Genomic DNA, 23,345 nt, shown 5'->3' on the forward strand with positions numbered 1-23,345 from the left:
CTTCCAGCTTGCCAGCCCCAGTCAAACCATCCAGCCCATGCCAGCATGGAGAACGGACGTTAAATGATGATGATAATATATATATATATAATATATATATATATATAATATATATATATATGGAATATATAGTTCAGATGTACAAAAAACAAAAGACAGACAGGTGAAGGAGCAACAAACAAAATGTATTGGTTTGACATTCAGGTAAAATGTAAATATATATGTATGTATATATATATATATATATATATATATATATATAGCTGATGTATATATATAGCTGATATATATAGTTGATATATGTTAAGTTTGCCATAAGGTGGTGAAAATCTCTAAATGTTTCTAGTTAAGACAGAGCCCTTTATTTAGATAAAATATTTGGGGTTCTCCCACTGTCTGAGGTTTTGAAATTCTCTCTTTCTCATTCTTTAATTATCTCTTTTTCTTCTCTCTATTTTTTCCTACTTATTTTACTGATTTCTTTACTTATTTTATTGATTTCTACCATCTCAGAACATCCACTCTTAGTTAATCTTACTGAATTATTATTGTTCTTGTTGTTGTTCCTCTCAAGACAGGTCCTGGTTGAACACACATGATCAGTCATGTTCAAGCTGTGACCATCTGATTTATTTTGTTTTTGCTTCCTCAGACAGTGGAATTACCACATTATCTTCCTTTCTGTTGTTACTCCTTTTAACCAAATTAATGTCAACCTTCCCAGTACTGCTTCTATTAAAGATCTCAAACCTTGCCAATTTGTTCATTGAAGATAGTAAATTGAGTAGAATCAAGAGATCATCAGACAGAATGCTAAACAGTATTCATTCTGGCTCTCTGCACCCTGGTTTCAAATCCCACTGAAGTCAACTTTGCCTTTCATTATTTTTGGGTCATTAAGTAAAGTAGTAATTCAGTGCTAAAGTCTTCCAGTCTTTTCTTTCCCTTTTTCTCCCACCAACTCTTTTTTTTCTCCCCTCACTCTCTCTCAAAGACATTGGCTGTGGTCAGGTCTGAAAAGAGATGTGCTTTGCCAAGTTTAAATACTTAAAACACACTGTATGTTACAACAATACCTCTGTGACTATCAGGAGTTGAAGAGGCAAGGCAAGAAGCTATTATACAACAGATAGTATTAGATTTCAATCAATAAAACATTTGTCTTTTATTATTAAGTTAAAAGTTAATTGTTTCACCAAACATCTCATTAATCTTGATTATTTTGAAAATTAAAACACGAAGTCAACATATACTTGTTAAAAATGTAATCATAAAAGTGCTGAGACAGTTGACTTTGATTTGAGGGAGATTTGGTTGCTATTACTCATAGACTGAGTGAGAACATAGATTATATTTTATATAAATCATTAGCAGCAGCATTTAACATCCATTTATCATGTTTACATGGGTTAGACAGCTTGACAGGGGCTGCACCAGGTTCCATAGTTTGCTTTGACTTGATTTCTTCAGCCTGATGCCCTTCCTAATGCCAACCACTTTACAGAGTGTACCTGGGTGCTTTTTATGTGGCATAAGTTGAAGCTAGATTGTGAAGGAGATAAGTCATATTTTTTATGGGTTGGGATTTTATAATTTTGATCTTTGGTTATTTAGGAGAGAAATAATAAAGCAGGAAACCATATTTGTTTGATTTTGAAAGCAGAGACAAATAAGTTGTTGTTTAGCTCCCACCAGTATGCCCTGATCCAGAAGATCTATCATTGAAGGTGTTCCAACTGTGAAAACAATCCCTTTTTTCTTTAATAGGGCTATTCCATCCAGTGTGTTTCTCTATTTTTTTAAGATGGTGAACTGTGATTTGAGGGAGATATGATTGTTATTTCTAGCAGGTCCACCTAGGGTCTCCCGCATTGACTCATATATGCTCATGATGAATATGGTTAAGTAGTGATAATAATACTAGAAGCAATAGTAATGATGATAATAATGATGATGACAGTCATGATGGGGGGTGGAGTGGTGTTGGCAAGCAGTAGTGGCAGCAATAGTAGTGAACTGATGATCGGTACAACACCAACAGCTTCATTAAACATAATCGCTTTCATTATAATGGAGTTGACTGGCACTCAGAGAATCACCGAGGCAATTATGATGATGTTAATGGTGGTTGTGATGCTGGTGCTGGTGAATTGTACCAAGTGCCACTTTCTGCTGTTTACTAGCACTGCACTCGTGCTGCAACCCAAGTTAATGGGTTAAAAAAAGAAATTCTGCTTTTAACCTAATCACCCAAACCCATTGCCATCATCACCACCAAAAACAGTAAGAAATATGTGTTTGCATGCACTCGTGTGTGACTGGAGCATGTTAATACTATTGATTTAAGTATCATAATACTGCAAAAGAAAAAGCTAAAATACATATGTCTGAGTGGTTAAGTTCATATTTTGCAAACCATGGTTTCAGGTTCAGTCCCATTGCATGGTACCTTGGTCAAGTGTCTTCTACTGTAGCCCCAGGTTACCCAATATCTTGCAACTGAATTTAGTAGACAGAAACCATGGAAGCCCATTGCATATATATATATATATATATATATATATATATATTTCGTTTTGGGATTTGGTTTGCAAGATTCTTTATGTGAGTTCGTGTGTTGAAGCATATTTTGTTGTATCTGGGGAGAGTCATTCTCTTTTAGTGCCTTATAATTTAACACATTCACTGGTAAAGTTTCCACTCATTTACTTATTTATTTTTCTAAAATTTTTGTTGCATCTTGCATCCTTTTCAATAGTTGTTAACTCAGTCCGTTATCTGAGCTGCGTTCTTTTTGTATGTTTGTGCGCATGTGTGTGGATCAGTGTGTGTATGTGTGTGCATACACATGTATGTATGTATGCATGCATGTAAGTGTGTATGTATTTATGTATGTGTGTACGTTTGCATGTATGTATGTATTCTGCATGTTTGTCTGTTTTTATGTCTGTGTGTGTGTACCTCTGTCTCCTTGTGTGTGCATGTCTGAGTGTGTGTATAGGTTTTTATGACTATGTACTGTGTCTGTATGTATAGATGTGTGTCTCCATACGTGTAGATATGTGTCTCTACATGTGTCCTTGTGTGAAGTGAAGTGTGTGTGTATATGGTCATGTGTTTCAGTCTTCATTTGCGTATGTGTATGTGTGCTTGTCTGTTCATATTACCTATGTGTGGAGGCGCAATGGCCTAGTGGTTAGGGCAGTGGACTCACGGTCATAGGATCGTGGTTTCGATTCCCAGACCGGGCGCTGTGAGTGTTTATTGAGCGAAAACACCTAAAGCTCCACGAGGCTCCGGCAGGTGATGGTGGTGATCCCTGCTGTACTCTTTCACCACTCTTTCTCTCACTCTTACTTCCTGTTTCTGTTGTACCTGTATTTCAAAGGGCCGGTCTTGTCACTCTCTGTGTCACGCTGAATATCCCCGAGAACTACGTTAAGGGTACACGTGTCTGTGGAGTGCTCAGCCACTTACACATTAATTTCATGAGCAGGCTGTTCCGTTGATTCGGATCAACCGGAACCCTCATCGTCGTAACCGACGGAGTGCTTCCAATTACCTATGTACCTGTCCGTCTGTATGTCTGTCTGTTTACATTCATATCCATTTGCCTACGTGCATATACATATATACACACCCACATATATACATCTACATAACAGCCCACTAACTATTCTACCTGTATATAAATATAAACTGCTAGTATGAGATTATGATTACCTACTATGCATACTTTCTGTTTAGTACTGTTTCATTTATGAGGACATACTCCTGTATTTGTCTGAGGGTTGGGTCCTTTAGGTGCTTGGATAAAATTTATTGTGTGTGTATATATATATATGCATAAATGTATATGCACATGTATGTAGGCAAATGGATATAAATGTAAACAGATAGACATACAGATGAACAGGTACATAGGTAATATGAACAGACAAGCACACATACACACACATATGCAAATGAAGACTGAAACACATGACCATATACACATACACTTCACTTCAGGCAAGGACACATATGGAGACACACATCCATACAAATGGAGATACATATCTATACATACAGACGCAGTACATAGTCACAAAAACCCATACACACACACACACACACATGTAAACACACACAAACACAAGCATATGAATATGCAGAATACATACATACAAATGTACACACACTTACATACATACATGTGTGTATGCGCACACACACTGACCCACACACATGCACACAAACAAACAAAAAGAACACAGCTCGGATAACGGACAGTCAATGACCATTGAAAAGGTTGCAAGATGCAATGATAAGTTTAGGAAAAATGAGTGGAAATTTTACCAGTGATTGTGTTAAATAATAAGGCACTAAAAGAGAATGACTCTCCCCAGACACAACAATATATATATATATATATATAAATTCAATTATTATAAGCATAATTATGATTAGGGTTCAGCAAAATTGCTCCACCATATACCGAAATTTAGAAATAGCAGTTAAATACTATTCCACTACCATAAGATATCTCATCTGGGAGATATCTTATGGTAGTGGAATAATATCTAACTGCTATTTCTAAATTTCGGTATGTGGTGAAGCAATTTTGCTGAACCCTAATTATAATTATGCTTATAATTATAAAATTTTTGTATAAGGTTACCGATAATGGTTCTTTTAACATACCGAACTACTTGGTAAAATTATTAATTATTAATTGATTAATTAATTTTCCCCTTTATTATTATTGATTTTATATATAACTCAACTGCTATTCAAACTCAAGAGTTGAAGTTAGGTTGCATGTTTCAGCAGAGGAAGCTTGTTAACATCAGATGAAACAGAACAGTTGGGTACCAAGAGCAACATGGCTGCTACATTTGATCAACTAATCAATCCTGAGTGGTGACAGGGACAAACTGAGCAGCTGGGTTGATTTAATTGTAGATTGACTCTATAGAATAGTAATTCAGTAGGTTGCACTACAAAATTTATTTGTGACACATTAGCTTTTAATGAAATTCCTCCTGGGGAAGTTATCTGAAATAAATTGGTATTCTAATTAGAAAGAGATCTGTTCCTCATCTACTCTTAGCAAAATAGTAAGAAGCTACCTTGGAATTTTTTTTTGTTTTGTTTTTTTCCTTTGTTATTCATATACATGCCACTGCCAAGTGTCACATGGCAGTTCAATCCTAGCCTATATAGGTCTCCTACCTAGCCCCAGAGATGCTACCAAAACTCAAACTATCCTGAAGGATAAACAACGCCTAATTAACTCCAACAGACTCATTGCAACTGAAGGATGCTGGTCGAATATAAACCCAGTTCACAGATTCATTTTATGTTATCTCAATGCATGGAAACATTCCTAGATTTAACTGATCTCATGGTTCAAAGTTAAGCCATTGCTATTACAAGCACATCACCCAACTTTGCTAGTTTCCAAGATTGCCTGTAGAACATATAGTCGCTAGCTTTCCTGCCAGTTTCCTAGTAAATGAGCAAGAAATTGCCAGAATGGATTGATAATCATCTATCATACACAGATTTGACCTTGCCACATCTGATCACATTCATTTTAGTTAGACATGTTCCAAACCTAAGTCTAACCATGAGCACAAGCTCTCTTACCACACCAGTCACAACTATATAGAAAGATAACCAAGAGATAAGCACCAGCCCAATGGACTACAGAAGTACTTTTAGAGTATACAGTTATGAGAAGAAACACGTCCATAAACTGTCAGTGACAATACCCATGTATTGTTGCAATGATGATAGTTAGTTTTAGACCCTATTAAATTGTTGAGTATCTATGAAAGACCCATTTTTTGCATGTGAAAATATAAGAGAGGGACACTGCCATAATATCCTATTAATTGCTTGAAGCTTATGGAAAGAATTGAACCCAAGACTGCAAAATAAGAAAATACTGATCAATTATACGTTGTTTCTATATGAGCCCATATGGTTGCTCAATCTGCCGGAAAAAGCAGTCAAATCTTACTCAAATCACACATATTTCTGTGAAGGTAAGGAAATACTTGCTCTATTAACCCTTAAGAGATAGTTAGGCTCATATGTAGAAAGTTTCATTTTGATAGAAAGTTGCCATGGTCAAGCAAGTGGTACTAACAAATATATGGAATACTTGAAAAGGAAATAAAGTCAACAAAGTGCCAAATTTAACATGTTGCTTACAGATTGTACAAATAGCTTACAATGACTCTTAAAGTATCTGTGTTTGTGCAGAGGTAATATATTTTTATGATAAAAGCACAAAAGGTTTCGATACAAATTGCTTTGGGTATATGAGAACATGAAATAAGCTTTGAAATGATAAACTCAATCAATCTCTTGTCTCTATTTTTCTCTCTGCATTTTCCTTTTCATTTACTCTATCCCCTCTTTTATGTCTCTCCTTCATTCTATTCATTTCAAACTTTAACTATTTTTGTACCGTTCTTTTATTGCAGGTACCATCCAGCATCGTTTGAAGAGGAATACCACAGACAATAACCAAGTGATTCTAAGAATCGCTCAACCTCCTCACAGACAGATAAAATGCATCTATCCAGAAGTTCCCTGTGCAGATAGCAGGCGCTGTTATCACAGCATATATGAACGCTGCAATGGCGAAGAAGACTGCTATGATGGGTCCGATGAGTTTGGTTGTAAGTTCATTTGTTTTATTTACAGATTCTATTTCAAGTGATTTATTCTCCATCCCTACAGACATATAAATAAATTGAGAAAGTATATGTAGTTCTAAGTGTAGTTCTAGTTTCCTTTATGGCTCGTATATGCTGAAACCCCCTTCAGTCATGACTGACCATGGGATTGCACCTAGGATGTGGAAACTGGTTTTTAATGTTTCTCTTTGTACTTCTGGAAATATTAAAGTTTGCACAAATATTTGCAAAGCTATTTCTTCAAATTATGTTGACTAGTATCCTTTCACATGCGTTAGGTGTTTTTGAGATAATAAAAAACTGGAGAAGAAAAGTAGTTTTGATTAACTTACAAAAGTTTTTTATAAAATAAACACTTGTAGAAGTATGAGGACGCATGGTTTGGTGTTTAGGGTGTTTCACTCACAAATGTGAGATTGCAGTTTCAATTCCTCAGGGGGAGGTGGTCTCCATTTTACTATACATGATCAGCTATACCTGATTTATCAATATCTTCTCATGTCACATCTTTGTGATGTTTGTCTACCCTTATTTTGAGAGGCATGTCTCACCTTTGTATAACCTACCACAGCTGCATGGGATGGAGTACACACAATCTTTGGTAATATTCTCTTCTATTGGTGATTTTACTCGAAGGAGATATTTGCAAAGTGTTGTATTACTCTTTCTGCTGATATACCCTCCAGCCTTTCAAATGATTTACTAAGACAGAATACATACAGCTTTTCGGCCAAACAGACGAAAATGATGGTTAATGCCTAGAGGAAATCCCGAATGGATATAGAAAGTGAAATAGCCAGAGAATAGATAGATATTGACCAGCAAGCTAAGTGTCTGGTGACAAAAGGCAGAGAGATGGGAAAATTAGTCACAAGTCACATGTGGGCAGTAGACAGAGGGGAAGGAAGATGAGAGAGAGGGAGAAAGAGAGTTGCAGAGAGAACAGGGAAGGAAAGAAGGGAGAAAGTCTACAATTATAAGTGAGAGGGTGAGAGAGGAAGAGAGGAAGTTGGGGTGTTAGAAAAGGAATATGAGGACAAGAGAGAAAGAAAGAAAGGAGAGTCACAAAAAATATATAAAAACTTACTGTTAACAAAAGTCGGGATGTGTGGCATTCAGTTACTCAATAAATGAAAAATGCAATAAATACTAAAAAATGTACACGTAGGACAGACACTGAAGGATCTTAATTCTTCTTCAGTTATCAACCAAAATATTAATACATAGTTTCATGCCTTTAATGATAACTGAAAATTTTGCATATCAGTAGCACCCACAAAATTTGTGGGGAATTAGGGCTCAAGCAAACAAAATGACACAGAGTGGAGATACAAAAGTAAACAAATGTAATTTAAAACTATTGACAAAGACAGAATAAATATATATATATATATATATTATTCAGGCACTTACGCTTGCCAGTTTTACAAATTTTCTAATAATGAAACCATTATCCCACATGTTCTCAAAGATGCAAAGTTAAGCAGATGACTTTTCAATGGAAGAAGTAACAACAAAAATATCATCTGTAGCAAGTGACTTTCTTTGAGAGCAAGTGTAAAGAAATACACAGATACACATGCACATATGTATACATATACATAAACATACATAGACAGAGAGAGAAAGAGAGTGTTGTAATGAACATCCTTGTGATTCTAAACTCCAAAAGATTACATATTCTGAGAAGTCCCGAAGGATGAAATTTATAAATGATTTATAAATGTCTATTATATTTCTTCTGTTTGTGTTTCTTATCTCTTTCAATAGAAATTAACATTAATTGCCAACTTAAAGCTATTCTTTAGCAACAGATGTATTCACAAACCATTTTCTGTTCAGGCACAAGACGTGGCAATTTCCTTCTGAGTTATTCTCCAACTAACCAATTCAGTTGAAATATTGAAATTTTACATTATATTTATGTCTTGTCTTTAATAATATCTAGTCTGTCATTTTCAAGAACTGACCATATTTGTTACTTAATCTTTGAATCAATGAAACTTGAAAATATGACATCCAGTTCCTTTATTTCACTGCAATGTCTCTGTTTTACAATATTAAGGTAGCTGTATCACTGAAATTATTGACTCATTATACATATATGCATGTTCAATGTTGTCTGCTCTCTCAGTCTAATGGTTAAGTTATGATTTAATGTTCCTGATTTCAAGAAATCATTACTTATTCTTAAGCCTAAATATCTTTATGTGTGTATGTATGTATATTGAACTTAGAGACATGTGTTTGTATCCATATTGTAAGCATAGAGGCATGGCTGTATGGTTGAAAAGTGTGTTCCCAACAATGTGGTTTTGAGTTCAGGCCTATTGCATGGTAGCTTGAGTAAGTTTCTTCTGCTAAAATAGACTTGACCTCAACAAAACGTTGTGAATGGATTTGATAGTTGAAAACTGAAAGAAGCCCATTATTTGTATGTGTGCTTCTTTGTGTCACCCTGTCTTGATATCATGTAATAGTTGTAAATGAACAAAAATATATCTAGCCATGAGGAAATATTTATGTTGCTTGTAAAAAGCTGAGAATAAATGACAGGAAGGCCATGAAAAATCTGTCTACATGTATATGCACTCATACATATGTATATACTAGTGTGTGCGTATGTGTATGTATTTATTTACTCACACACACATGAACAAGCACACACACACATCTACACTGAACTGCAAAAGAAACATGTGACGTGTGTGAATGTGAAATATGTTTTAATTTCCTTATGTCAGAGACAAATTTTGATAAATCTGATGAAGTCAATTTCATGGATGCACTTTGACCACAGTCTATGGGTCATTGTCATGTGTTCTGGTAGTGGACGGATCCAGCACATCAAGATTGTAGAGCATGACATGTTCAATAGCATGTATGTCCTCCCTGGGTGTTCAAAACAGCCATACATCATTGGTACATGGAGTGCATGAGGCGGTTCACAAAAGCCATTGGAACCTGTGCCCACATCCTGAGGAAAGCTGCCTCCAGTTCCATGTGAGTTGTTGGCCTTGGGACCACCTGGTTCAGCCGTCTCTGGATTTCATCCCACAGGTGTTCAATTGGGTTCAAATCCAGGCTGAGAGCCGGCCATGGCATGGTTCTGATGTTGTGCTGATGCAGGAAGTCCATGGTGACCCTGGCTGTGTAGGAGGGAGCATTGTCCTGCTGGAACACATGGCTATGGTGTCACATGAAGAAGGGCATGATTTGAGGTCTTAGGATCTGGTCAGCATAGTACTGCACTGTGATGCCATTCCTTCTGCCTGCACCAACATTTTGGAACATATGGGACCCAGTTCTCTGATTCAGGCCTATAGCACCCCAAGCCATGATGCTTTGGCCACCCCACACTTCTCGCTCTATGACACATGCATCCCTGTAGCATTCACCCCTCTTACGCCACACCCTCACTCTGCCATCCTAGGTGGAAACACAGTACCAGCTCACATCAGAGAAGACTTTCGACTTCCATTGTTGATGCCACCAATGTTGGTGCAGTGTAGCCCACTGTAATCATGCCTGGTAGTGGTGTTGGGTTGTGAGGACAGGCCCTCGAGCAGGAGAACGGCAAGGCAGGTTGTTGGCAGCCAGTGTCATCACTGATGGGTTGCTGTTGAGTGCCATTGGTCACACAAATTGTCAGGCTGGCCGGTCTGAAGAGATCACAGAGGTGTTGCAGGTGGATGAAGCGATCCAGTGCTGTTGGTGTTGTTGTATCGCTGTTGCAGGCAATAGATGGTGCTGACATGGACATCGTAAGCTTTTGCAAAAACCAGGGCATGCTGCCCTGCTTGCAATCAGCTGATTGCTTGTTCTCTCTACACTGCTGACAATCGGATCATACCTGATGCGTCCAAATTACAAATCTCAGGAACACGGTTCAAGTTGATTTTTATACCCATAATCTCCACGAGGTGCATGTGCATTTTGGTTTTCATGACAATTATTTGCAACTACCATCCATGGAAAGTTGAAATGTTACCTGCAATTTGGGTCTCAGCCATAAACCAGCATGTCTTGGAATATTTACACTTACATTCCCGAAATACATTTTCAGAATTTACCATATAAAAATGATATTTGAAAAAATCACGTTTCTTTTGCAGTTCACTGTATCTTTTCTTTTACTTGTTTCAGTCATTAGACTGTGGTTATGCTGGGAAACTGCCCTAAAGAATCTTTAGTCAAACAAATCAACCCCAGCACTTATTATTTAAGACTGGTATTTATTCTGTCAGTCTATTTTGCTGAACTGCTATTTCACAGGGACATCAACTGGTTATCAAGCAGTGATATGAGACGAACACAAGGATACACATATGATAGGCTCCTTTTAGTTTCTGTCCACCAAATCCACTCACAAGGCTTTGATTGGCTCAAGACTATAATAGAAGATACTTGCTCAAGATGCCATACAGTGGGATTGATCCCAGAACCATGTGGTTGGGAAGCAAACTTCTTACCACACAGCCATACATGTGTATATATGTTTGTATATGTGTATACATATATGTATATATATATATATATATATATATATATATATATGCATATACATACACACACACAGATGTCGCTGTGAGGTAAAATGTTTGCTTTTATATGTAGATATATATATAATGCTTGACCAACTTACTAGTAATGGAAGAATTGGTGACGCGCATCCTTGATGATAGTGATGCTGTTGACATCATTTTATTGGACTTTGCCAAAGCTTTTGACTCGGTAAACCACTGCCTACTACTTGTCAAGCTTCAAGCATATAGTTTCCATCCGGATATTGTACGATGGGTTGGTGCCTTCCTCTCAGATCGCTCCTTCCAAGTTCAAGTTAATGGTTCGCGGTCCGACGTCTCCAGTGCGAGCAGTGGCGTGCCTCAAGGTTCAGTGCTTGGGCCCTTGTTGTTCTTAGTCTTCATAAATGACTTGCCCGACGACCTCACGCAACACACCCTTCTATTTGCCGACGATATCAAACTGGTCGCTCCTCGCGGTAGTATAGAGGATCTTCGTCGATGCCTCCACCAAATTTGGAAGTGGTCTAACGATTGGGACCTGTGTCTGAACGTGTCAAAGTGCTGTCATCTGCCTGTCGGCTCTACTCCTGCAACTCAACTTGATTTCAAGCCGGGTCGTCTGCTGCTGGAGAGGACCGATCAGGTAAAGGACCTGGGTATCTTGGTGGATTCCTCCTTTTCGCCTTCGGCCCAGTGCGTCCATGCTGCCAACAAAGCGCGCGGAATTCTGTTTTTGATTCGACGGTCATTCGGAATGCTCACAGCAGCCATATTCCTGCCACTCTATGTCACGCTGGTGAGACCCATATTGGAGTATGGGATTCAAGCCTCTTCTCCTTATCTCCTCAAAGACATACAGCACCTCGAAAGAGTCCAGAGGCTGGCTACCCGCATGGTTCATGGTCTCAAAAATTTGTCCTACGAAGAAAGGCTGAGGACGCTCGACCTTTATTCTCTTGAAAAACACCGCCGCCGTGGTGATCTCATTCTCGCCCACAACATCATAAGCGGGAAGTGTAACCTCTCGAAAGAGCTGTTCTTCACTCCTGCTCCGGAGCGTCGGCTGCGGGGTCATTCCGAAAAGCTCTACCTGCGACGATTTCATCTCAATCGAAGGAGAGGAGCTTTCTCCGTCCGGGTTGCGGATCCGTGGAACAAGCTGCCAGACAAGATGGTGAAGATGCCGACGACCGCTTTGTTCAAAGCCTCCCTGGACCTCAAGTGGCCTGAACTCTTTACATGAACACCACCCTGTACTTAACTCCATGTCCCCCTACATGGCCTTGCTATTTGCTTTTGAGCCAAATTAACTAACTAACTAACTAACTAAATCTCTGTTGGTTCTACATTTGCAAGTAACTATGAGTAATGGAAATTGGAGCCCTACAGTTATACTATACATACATACATACAGACAGACGTACATACATACATGCATGCATACATACATACATACATACATACATACATACATACATACATACATACATACATACATACATACATACATACATGCATGCATGCATACACTCACACAGACATGTGTGTGTGTATATATATATGTGTGTGTGTATAAATGTGTGTAAGTGTGTGTGTATGTTTTGCAACTATGTACCATGTTTGTATGTATGGATGTGCATCTCCATATGTAGGGACATGTGTCTCCATATGTGTCCTTGTGTGAAGTAAAGTGTGTGTGTATATATGGTCTTGTCTTTCAGTCTTCATTTGTGTATGTGTGCTTGTCTGTTCATATAACCTATGTTCCTATCCGTCTCTATGTTGATCTGTTTACTTTCATATCCATATGCTTACATATTGTACATACACTGTTAATAAGCCAGTTATTGTAGTATTTGTCATAAAATAAACCTTTCTTATAGACTTGTTATGTTAAATACAATAACTATCAGAGGGAGGTAAAAATCTGTAATTTGTTTACAAGACAACATCTATGACATTGCTCAGTGTATTAGAAAAAGGAACCAAACTCTCATTCTACTATCTTTAAAACACAAAAAAGAAGGATACATTAGTACTGAGGCTCTAGATACATTGTGCCTAAGAAATAAAATTTTTAAATGTAGAATGGTTTTTGAACATAAGTTTTCATGATGAGAGTTGAGCTCTTTCTAAACAACATTATCTAAATAGAAATTTAAAGCAGAAGAGTTTTGATAGAATTTAAGGTCATCCATTCCAGAGACATGGTTAATTATAGTAAGTTATATTTGTCATTTCTGAAAACCTACAAGTTCCACTAAGTTTAATTCAGTTGTTTTGCATCAAATATATCTCTTGATATAACCTGAGTTATTATTATTAAAAGCATGCTTCTATTTTCAGGTCGGACACCGGAAAATGAAATTGATGAGCAGAAAGAGCGTCCACCCCGACGGAAAGACAACTTTCCCGAACTCTTCAGGAAACTTGTCATTGGAGTGATGGTAATCTTAGTACTGCTTGGAGTACTGGCTTGTGTGTGTCACTTTCAAAAGTACACGATGCGGGCTGTCTCCTGGGACTCTGGTTAGTTATTCATTTTCCTTTTTTATTTTTGTGCCAGATTTTGGCTCACAAAGTTTTGGAGTAGGATTATTGTCAATTATATTGACTACAGTATGCAACTAGTTCCTATTTTATCAACCTTGAATGGGGAAAAGCAAAGCCAAGCATGGCAGGAATCAAACACAATTTTAAAATGCATAACTTAATATCACAAGGTATTGTATCTGATACCCGACTGATTCTTCCATCCACCTCCAGATATATATATTCACAGAGCCAAAGTTTGTGAATTGGTAGAAAGTTTATCTCACACTAGTCAGTTGAAATACCTTTTAATAACAGCATCTACAAGAATTTCTTGCAACTCCAAGCCGGAAATTACAGCCTATAAGAGGTTGCAAGAGAACCTCTGTATGATTGATCAATCTAGCAGCAAAATCTCCCTCAAATTATGTTAGGTCTTACAACACAGAACACATTGGATAATGTTGCTCTAAATACAGTGTACATAGGGGAAAAAAGGACAGAAATGCCTTCTTTAATCATAGATCTGCTCAGTTAGAACTCTAATCTGGGGCTAAATAACATCAGCTGTGGAATGTTGGGCTTAACAGTTTGAACTGATTAAGCATGTGTAGTAAACTGGTTTCAGAAACTTAATTATTACACAACATTTGATGCATGTATTTGAATTTTAATGGCAGAAATATTGGATCATCCCATAAATAATGAGGTTTTTATACCTCTTTTATTTTTCAAAACTAAAACAAAGTTTTTTTTTAAATCCAAAATATACCCTCTTTCATCTTCTACAATGCTCTTTCATCTATCTGGTAGACTTACAAGGTCCCTCTTCTAAAATTCACTTGTCTGTGTTGAAAAATAATCCTCCAGTACTGTTCTGACCTTGTTTACAGAATTCATATTTTCCCATCCAAATGATTTTAAAGATTGCAGAATAAATGATAATCAGATGGGGCAATGTCCAGCAAATATGGTGTGTAGGGCATTGTTTCCAATTCAAATTGCTCCAGCCTTTGAAATATTATCCTCACTCAATGTGTCCAAACATCATCCTGATGGAAGAACACCTTCTGTCTTGAAACCAAAGATTGTCAATTTTGTTCTAGTGCTGACTTAAATGACTGGTTGAATGACCAAATCCAAGCTTTTCTGCTAGTTCCTCAACAGTTACGATGGGATTTTGTTCCACCAGGGTTTGCAGGACATCCTCATCAAACTCTACAGATCTTCCAGGATGAGACTTTTCTAGGCTATAATTTCCAACTCGGAATGTCTGGAACCACTGTGGACACTGGCTTACACTTGTTGTCCGATCCCCATATACTGTGTTAACATTCCTCACACTTTCCATTGCGTCTTTGCCTTTATTGAACTCATAAAGCAAAATATGCTGAATATGCTCCTTTGTCACTTCCATTATAGCTTTGAAAAAATAAATGTTAAAATAGAACTGCACTCTTCAAAATTTGCACTAAGAATAACTACAAGGTAAAATTACTACCTGCTTTTATAGCAAGTTGATACAGATAGTTTATCCCATCCCCCTCCGACTTTTAGTTCATACAGTTGGAAAAACTGCATTATTTATGGGATGATCCAATATATTTCACATTAGTAAGTTGTGTTTCAAGACAGCTGAAACAGATAAATTTCACATGCATTATTATTTTTTGTTCAAACTTTGGTGGCGTTGACATTGTCTTCCATCTTGGAGAGTAGAAGAGTTAAAGTAAGTACCAGTTGTGTATTTAGGACAATTTCTACCAAAGTACTTCTCTTCCCCAAATTTCTAAATGTTCACTGATGTAAGATAATAGCAGTGGATTGGCAGGATCGTGAACAAAATGCTTAGCAGTATTTCTGGTTTTTTTACGTTCAGAGTGCAAATCCTACCAAGGATAACTTGATCTATCATCTTTCTGAGGTTGATAAAATAAAGAACCAATTAATCTCCACTCAGAATTACAGGCCTTAATCTCTTCTTAGAAATTCAGTCTTATTATTACTATTTCATACCTGTTTTTTTTTGTCATTTGTTCTTGCATTGTCCACTCAACCATCATCTGGATAGGTGGGGAAGGGGAAGGAAGCACTCCATCAGTTACGACGATGAGGGTTCCGGTTGATCCGAATCAACGGAACAGCCTGCTCGTGAAATTAATGTGTAAGTGGCTGAGCACTCCACAGACACGTGTACCCTTAACGTAGTTCTCGGGGATATTAAGCGTGACACAGAGAGTGACAAGGCTGGCCCTTTGAAATACAGGTACAACAGAAACAGGAAGTAAGAGTGAGAGAAAGTTGTGGTGAAAGAGTACAGCAGGGATCACCACCATCCCCTGCTGGAGCCTCGTAGAGCTTTAGGTGTTTTCGCTCAATAAACACTCACAACGCCCGGTCTGGGAATCGGAACCGCAATCCTATGACCGCGAGTCCGCTGCCCTAACCACTGGGCCATTGTGCCTCCACATCTGGATAGGTAATCATCTGGACAAAAGGCTTAGCAGTATTTTGCCTGTTGCTACGTTCTGAGTTCAGATTCCACCAAGGTCATCTTTTCAGGGTTGATAAATTAAGTACTAGTTGAATACTGGGGTCGATGTAATCGACTATCCCCTCCCCCAAATTTCAGGCCTTGTGCCTATGATACACACGATTATTATTATTATTGTTAAGATGATGAGCTGGCAGAATCATTAGCATGCTGGGGGAAATTTTTAGCAATATTTCATCTATTCCTACATTCTGAGTTCAAATGCTGCTGAGGTCAACTTTGCCTTTCGTCCTTTTGGGGGTCGATAAATTAAGTACCAGTGAAACATTGAGGTGGTTGTAATCAACTAGTCTCCTCCCCTCAAATTTCAGGCCTTGTGCCTTTAGTAGAAAGGATTATTGTTATCATTATTATTCATGTCAGTTCTCAAAGCATACACATGTTTACTTTGCTCTGAAGATAGACCATATAGCATTACCAAAGGAATTTTTTTTCTTTTACTAAAGTGATGATAACAGACATTGGAAACAATGGAGATTTGTGGCTAGTCATCAGTTTTGTTGGCAAGTAGCTAAAACAAATCTAAAGAGAGGTGATATGTAATCAAGCAAAATCAAAATTACTCCTTCAACTGGGCACAGTTCATGTATGACCACAAATCCATTCCAGAGAAAGTGCTGAGTAATGAGGTTTACAATACAGGGTAAAAAACCTAATTAGTATATTTGTCAAAGTAAAAACCTTTCCAGAACCTCTTACTCTGAAGAACTACAAAGTTTAGGGAAAGGGAAAGTAATGGTGATAAACCAAGACAGCAACAAGAGCTACAGACCTCAGTTTCCAGAATACTATCAGTCAAAAATTCAAGAATAACAGTATAAATTTCTTTCTGCCCTCTTAAAAACCTAGCACATAAATACCCTGTCCTATAACAGTAGCAAGTATAGCGTAACTCCATCACAAAGTAGTGCAAAGGAAATAATGTTTTCTGGAGAAAGAGCACAAATTGTTGAAGAAAACTCCAAGGTAGAAAAATATTCAAAAACTGAAAAATCAACATAAAACAATTAAAATACATTAAAAGGAACAAGTTCCACTGAACAACAATGACACTCCTCCAAAAAGAACAAAGACGATGAAGAGGAGGACAAAGAACTGAGATTCACCATCATTTGAAAATCAGATAGACTGATCAAATCACACTTCTGCAGTGCCATGGATTTTTTGATGAAGTTAAAATAACATAGGCACTGTTAGGTATGGAATATAGGCAACATACAACAGATAGATAGTTTGTATAAAAAAATTATGGCAATCTTAGCCTGAAGATGTGGGCGCTTTTTGACTCCAGTTTTTGGGTGCTCAATATGAACAGTAGCAGGAGGGCATAGATGTGGGGTCCTGTAACCTGACCTGGCCAGTCATTCTTCATCTTTGTTTCTTTTAATTATTCTGTGAACTAACTTCTTTTTTAAAGACAGAAAGTCTAAAATTTTAAATCAGAGCAAACAATCTGTTTGACAATCAAATACATAAATTTTTATATATTTATTTAATTATTATTTTCACCTTTCTTCTTCATATTCCCCGTTTTCTTATTCATTTAACCAAACAATCAAATTTTATTTATTTTTTTGTTTTTAACATTCCATGTTTTAGTTTTCCTTTACAAACCACAAAATGTATAATACAGCAATATTTGATGACTTAAAATAGCATGTAAATTAAAAAGCAATCAAACATTTCAGTGCATTATTATTGTTTACTCTGTTACAGATATTCTTGTAATTGAAGTTTATTTTGTTGCTGTTGTTAATTCTGTTAATGTTTTGGTTTGTTTTTGTTTTTTGGGTTTTTTTTTAATTTCAATTTAATTTGTGATGTCTAGCAATAAAATTAATATCAAAATCATCATGTTGTGCATTTGTTTTAAACTCTGAACAGAACGAACAAGAAATATTTTTGGTATTTGTTTATTCATTTCTCTTTTATTTACAAAGTTGACTATTATATCTTAAATCTAATATACAGAAATACCCCCCACACACACACACACACAACTGTAATGCAATCACAATTTAATGCTAGATTGGCTCTGAATTTGCAGATCTGTGATGAAGTGTTAAAATTGTGACCATCCTATTATTCCCCTTTTACAGACACACAGATTAGATTATTGCATGTGGCCTTCATTTTTAAGAGAGCAGAGTGTGATTTTAGGAGGATTTGACTGCTGTTTCTAGTAACTCAGGCAAGCATAAACAGGGTTCTTATTTGTTCTTATGTATCTCTATCATAAAAAAAAATAAGAGAATGAAATTAAATTTTGAAAGATTTTTAGAAACAACACAAAACTGGAACTCCTGTGAAATCCACTGTATGAGTAACCTATTGAAATTTTCCTTTCCTCTAAATAACAAGCACTATTCTAAATTCCTAATAATGTTTCTAGCAGAGTAAAGGGATTTTAGCTTTGGTTTTATCAGATTAGAGAGTGAGGGTTCAATTCCATCTAGTTCATGTATGTTTTTTTTTTGTTTTTAGTTTTTCCTGTTTATAATTTGTCTTTTAGTTTTATGGTATGGGATTAATGGTGTTAAAATCAAGTTTAGCAATTAAATGACAATTAGACAACCAATATCACACTTATTTGTTAAATAAGCAGAGAGGATGAACAACAAATACATCACTATAATGTTAATTATACAGAAAAGTGTTTGCATCATCATCATCATCATCATCATCATCATCATCATCATCATTTTATGCATGCTTTCCATGCTGGCATGGGTTGAATGAGCTGTCATAGTTCAAGATGGTTTTTAATTGGATTTACAGCCATCCTAGGCATGCTCCTCCAACCACACTTCATTCATGTGTTTTATTTTGGTATAATTTATGTCTAGATTCCCTTCCTGACACCAACTATGTCACAGAGTGTGCTGGATTTGTATTTTATCATGGCACTAGTACTAAAAGGGATCTTCATATCTTGGAAAAGTCTAAAGGGTCTGCTTGGCCCTACACTGTCTCTGCTCATTTACCGACCAATTTTATCATAGCACCAGCATTAGTGAGATTACTTTGTACTCTGCAAGATAAGATCCACAATCTTCTGTGCTATCACTGTTTGTTCAGCATATGACTAATAGTGTGAAAAGAAGAGAGTGGGAGTGATTATAGTTGATGAACTTGAGTAAGAGTGGTGGGGAGACAGTATAGAGTGAGGAAATATGATTGGGTTACAGTGTGGAAATAGGAAAGACAGTGCTAGAGGAGTTATGAGGAATAGTAAAGGCATATATATAATAGATGAGAGACAATAATGGTAGTTACATGTTTACAGGAGAAGGTTAGTTATAGAAATGGCCACTTGTGAGAGAGTGCAATGGATGCTAGAAATGAGTAATCTAAAGGAGAAGGAGTGACAGGTAGTAGTGTATAAGGGGGTGGTAACATTAGTTAGCAGCGGGGTAATGTTAGTTGGTGAGAGAGAACACTGGTGATGGATAGTTAAGATAGCGATGCAAATAGCAGAGCCTAGTAAATAGTTTAACGTTCTTGCTATTGCATTCAAAAATTTACATTGTAGAAAACCTTCCTTTCAACAATACAAGCTGAATAATCAATGTATATGTGTTCTCCTTACATTTACTATAAAGTGTAACACCAATACAAAATAATCTCATATAACAACCACTGAATATTGACAAATATTTTTCAATTTCACTTTCTTATTTATTGTTGCACATAACTATAAGATAACTTAATATTCATTACATATAACTAACTTAATGCTTGGTGATGACATTCTATATAGATTGAAAACTATAAATAATCTATAACAACACCTGAAGATGAGCAGAGGTGAAAACGATCATGGCATGAATGATTTAATGTGTGTGTGTGTGTGTGTGTGTGTGTGTGTGTGTGTGTGTGTGTGTGTGTGTGATCATGAGACTTTGGTTGAATATAATTGCCCAAAATACAATGTAGTAGGATCAAGCCCAGAACAAACTTATTAATGCATTCCTACATGTCCAATGAAACAAACACACACACACACACGGAGGATTTCTTTATGATCTTACACTAGAAAACATTAGGTACTTGATGCAATGTGCACAGTGACCAGAAACCAATAAAGAATAACAAAAGTCATGGCTATGTGTTAAGAAGCTTGCTTCCCAACTATATGGTTCCAGGTTCAGTTCCACTACATAGTATCTTGGGCAAGTGTGAGTGGATTTGATAGGCGGAAACTGAAAGAAGCTGGTTGTATATATACATATATATATGTATGTATATATTTATGTATGTGTCTTGTGTTTGCCCCCAACCATCACTTGACAACCGATGTTGGTGTGTTTACCTCCCTGTAACTTAGCAATTTAACAAAAGAAACTGATAGAATAAGTACTAGGCTTACAAAGAATAAGTCCTGGGATTGATTTCTTTCACTAAAAATCCTTTATGGTGGTACTCCAGCATGGCCACAGTTAAATGACTGAAACAAGTAAAAGAAAAGAATATATATAAATAGATATAGATATCACTATAGTCATTGCAAATCTTTACTACAACCTTTTTTTTATCAATTTATATTTTTAACTTTATTATTATATTCATATATTGCTTTTCTTTTTATCTTTTTTAGATTCCCTCGATTCTGTATCATCATTTTCGGCCCAACCAGAACCTCAAGACACCACTGGAGGAAACGCAATATGTCTCACTGATTTTAGTTTTCAAAAACCTGCTGAAGAATTGTCCACTATGACAACATTAGACCCTTTCCCGCCTTCCGAAGTTAGTGGAGCCACCGGTGGGAGCAGCTTTATGATGCAGTCACCCCAGACGTCGACGTCAGCTTTAGAGTGCGTCAGTTGGGCAGAAATACATCCACCCCCACCAGGAAGCAGTGGTGCTACTGGTGGTGTTAGTGGTGCCAGTGGTGGCGGTGGCGGTGGTGCCACTGCTTCCAACACCTTGTCACCGACATCCGCACTCGGGCAGCAGCGTGTGGACACGTGGGGTGTCCTGCAGCCAACAGTGCTGCCATCTTCGCCACCAGCCTTACCAGTTGTACCACCCCGACCATCCACCTCACCTGTAATTATATCATCCACTTCTGATTTGCCCACTTATGAAGAAGTTATGACCCGTAGGCGGCGTGGAGATGCTGAACTTTAATATCAATAATAATATTTCAATTATTGTTGAGGTTATTATCATTATTATCATTATTATTATTATTATTATTATTATTATTATTATGCTCTAATTCTATTTTCATGATTTAGCTTCTCTTTCTTTCACTGCTCTTGTTTGTTTTTTGTTTTCTTTGTTTTGTTTTGGTTTCGGATTTTGTTTTTTGTTGGGTTTTTTTTTTTATCTGATAACAAAAATATTTTCTTTGAAATTGTGTGATCTTTGTAAGATCAAAGTTAGTGGCTTTCCAAAGATACAATACAGGATTGTAAGAATACAAATAGCACAGACAAAAGAAATTTAGCAAACACATTTTTTGTGGGGCAGTGGGGCGGTTGATGTAATTATATCAAAATTCTGGATTTTGTGGGTGGTTAACTTTCTGAATAGTATATCTATTCCTTGTCTGTCCTCTGTTCTCCCTCACCATTAATATGCTTATATATATATATATATATATATATATATATATATATATATATATATATATTCTTTATTTTTGGCATTTTCCTTTATTCTTCAAAAACTTTTTTGCTTTTTGTTTTTTTAATTAATTTGGTAACCTTTCTTCTATGTTAATTGTTAAATAGAAAATAATAACCTTTAGACTGTTAATGCATTCAGTCTTGTGAAACACCCACATCTTTAAAAGCATATCTAGATTATCAAAACACTTTGTTTCTTTTTAATATTTTTGTTTATCAAATGAAAGAAATTTGGTTATTATACTTTATCAGTATCTTGTAATTATATAAATATTGTTTCTAACATTTATAAAAATCCACTGAATCTGTTTATATACCACACTCTAAGAATGAAACATCAGGTAGATTCTTTAAAAGAATTTAATTATGATTTAATTATATATCCAATGTCTTTCTATATGTTTATTTTTAATTTGCCTTTAAGCTTATTTTTACTTTCTGGTGGGCATAGTGGTATTTTAGTGTAAGAACCAGCTTCATTTCCAAGTGAGAAGCAGAGTTTTTTTTTATTTTAACTATTGTATGTCTTTGAGAAAGGTCTAAGTGTCACAGTATTTTATTTCTCCTCCCCTATGGGTTTGAGCCTTCTTCATGAATATGTAAAATTTTTTAAAAAATATCATGTTCTTCTCCTCTTCCTTTCACTGAAGATTAAAAGAACAAGCTGGAATTAGTTATATGTGGGGTAAGGTGATAATTCAATGATTGGAAACAGGATTTCTAGAGCCAAATAAAAGACATGACAAAGCTTGTTAATGATTCAAAGCTGTTGAGTGTGTAAGGAGTGACCAACAGAAGCTACCATGACAGACAGATGTGGTGATAGTCAAACTGACTAAATGACAGGCATAAATGACCAGCAGAGATTACTATGAATGATAAATATGGTTATGGCCAAATAGACTGCCAGAGCTCACCATGATAAGCAAACATGAGAGAGACATAAGGATTAAGCAACAGGTGTTACCATGATACACTTATACAGCAGTAGGGTGATGTTAAAAAAAGATAGACAAACACACAGAAAGAGAGAGAGACAGAGAGAGAACAACTAGGATCGATAGTTGAATATATGGAATTAGTGGTCATTTGAGAAATATGGTAAACATTAACTTTAGCCCAGAACATATATGCTACACTCTCACATAAATATGCATTCATATGCACATATATATTCATGTTTTAAACAATGTGTGAATGTGAAAATATTTTCTTAGATCAGTGGTTCTCAACCAGCATCCACATGACCCTTGGGGGTCCATGTAAAATTTTGTTAAAATTTACATGCTATAAACCAATTATACTTCTATAATACACAAAACTTTTGTTTTTTTATACAATTCCTAATAATATTTAATTATAAAAATATAAAAATAGGATTTTTTTAAAACACTAAATGGCTATA

General features: G+C 36.3%; 1 protein-coding gene across 1 annotated transcript in view; it reads left to right on the forward strand.

Moving 5' to 3' along the window:
• The window catches only part of LOC115211044, a 469,379-nt gene extending 446,238 nt beyond the window's left edge, over positions 1-23,141 (forward strand). Inside the window, exons 4-6 of the mRNA XM_029779919.2 lie at positions 6,477-6,674; positions 13,565-13,747; positions 20,902-23,141. Coding sequence (XP_029635779.1) covers positions 6,477-6,674; positions 13,565-13,747; positions 20,902-21,437 — 917 coding nt within the window. The 3' untranslated portion in view covers positions 21,438-23,141. The remainder of the gene's footprint in view (positions 1-6,476; positions 6,675-13,564; positions 13,748-20,901) is intronic.
• The last annotated feature ends 204 nt before the right edge of the window (positions 23,142-23,345 follow it).

This window comes from Octopus sinensis, linkage group LG1 (assembly GCF_006345805.1).
Source record: "Octopus sinensis linkage group LG1, ASM634580v1, whole genome shotgun sequence".
Taxonomy (NCBI): domain Eukaryota; kingdom Metazoa; phylum Mollusca; class Cephalopoda; order Octopoda; family Octopodidae; genus Octopus; species Octopus sinensis.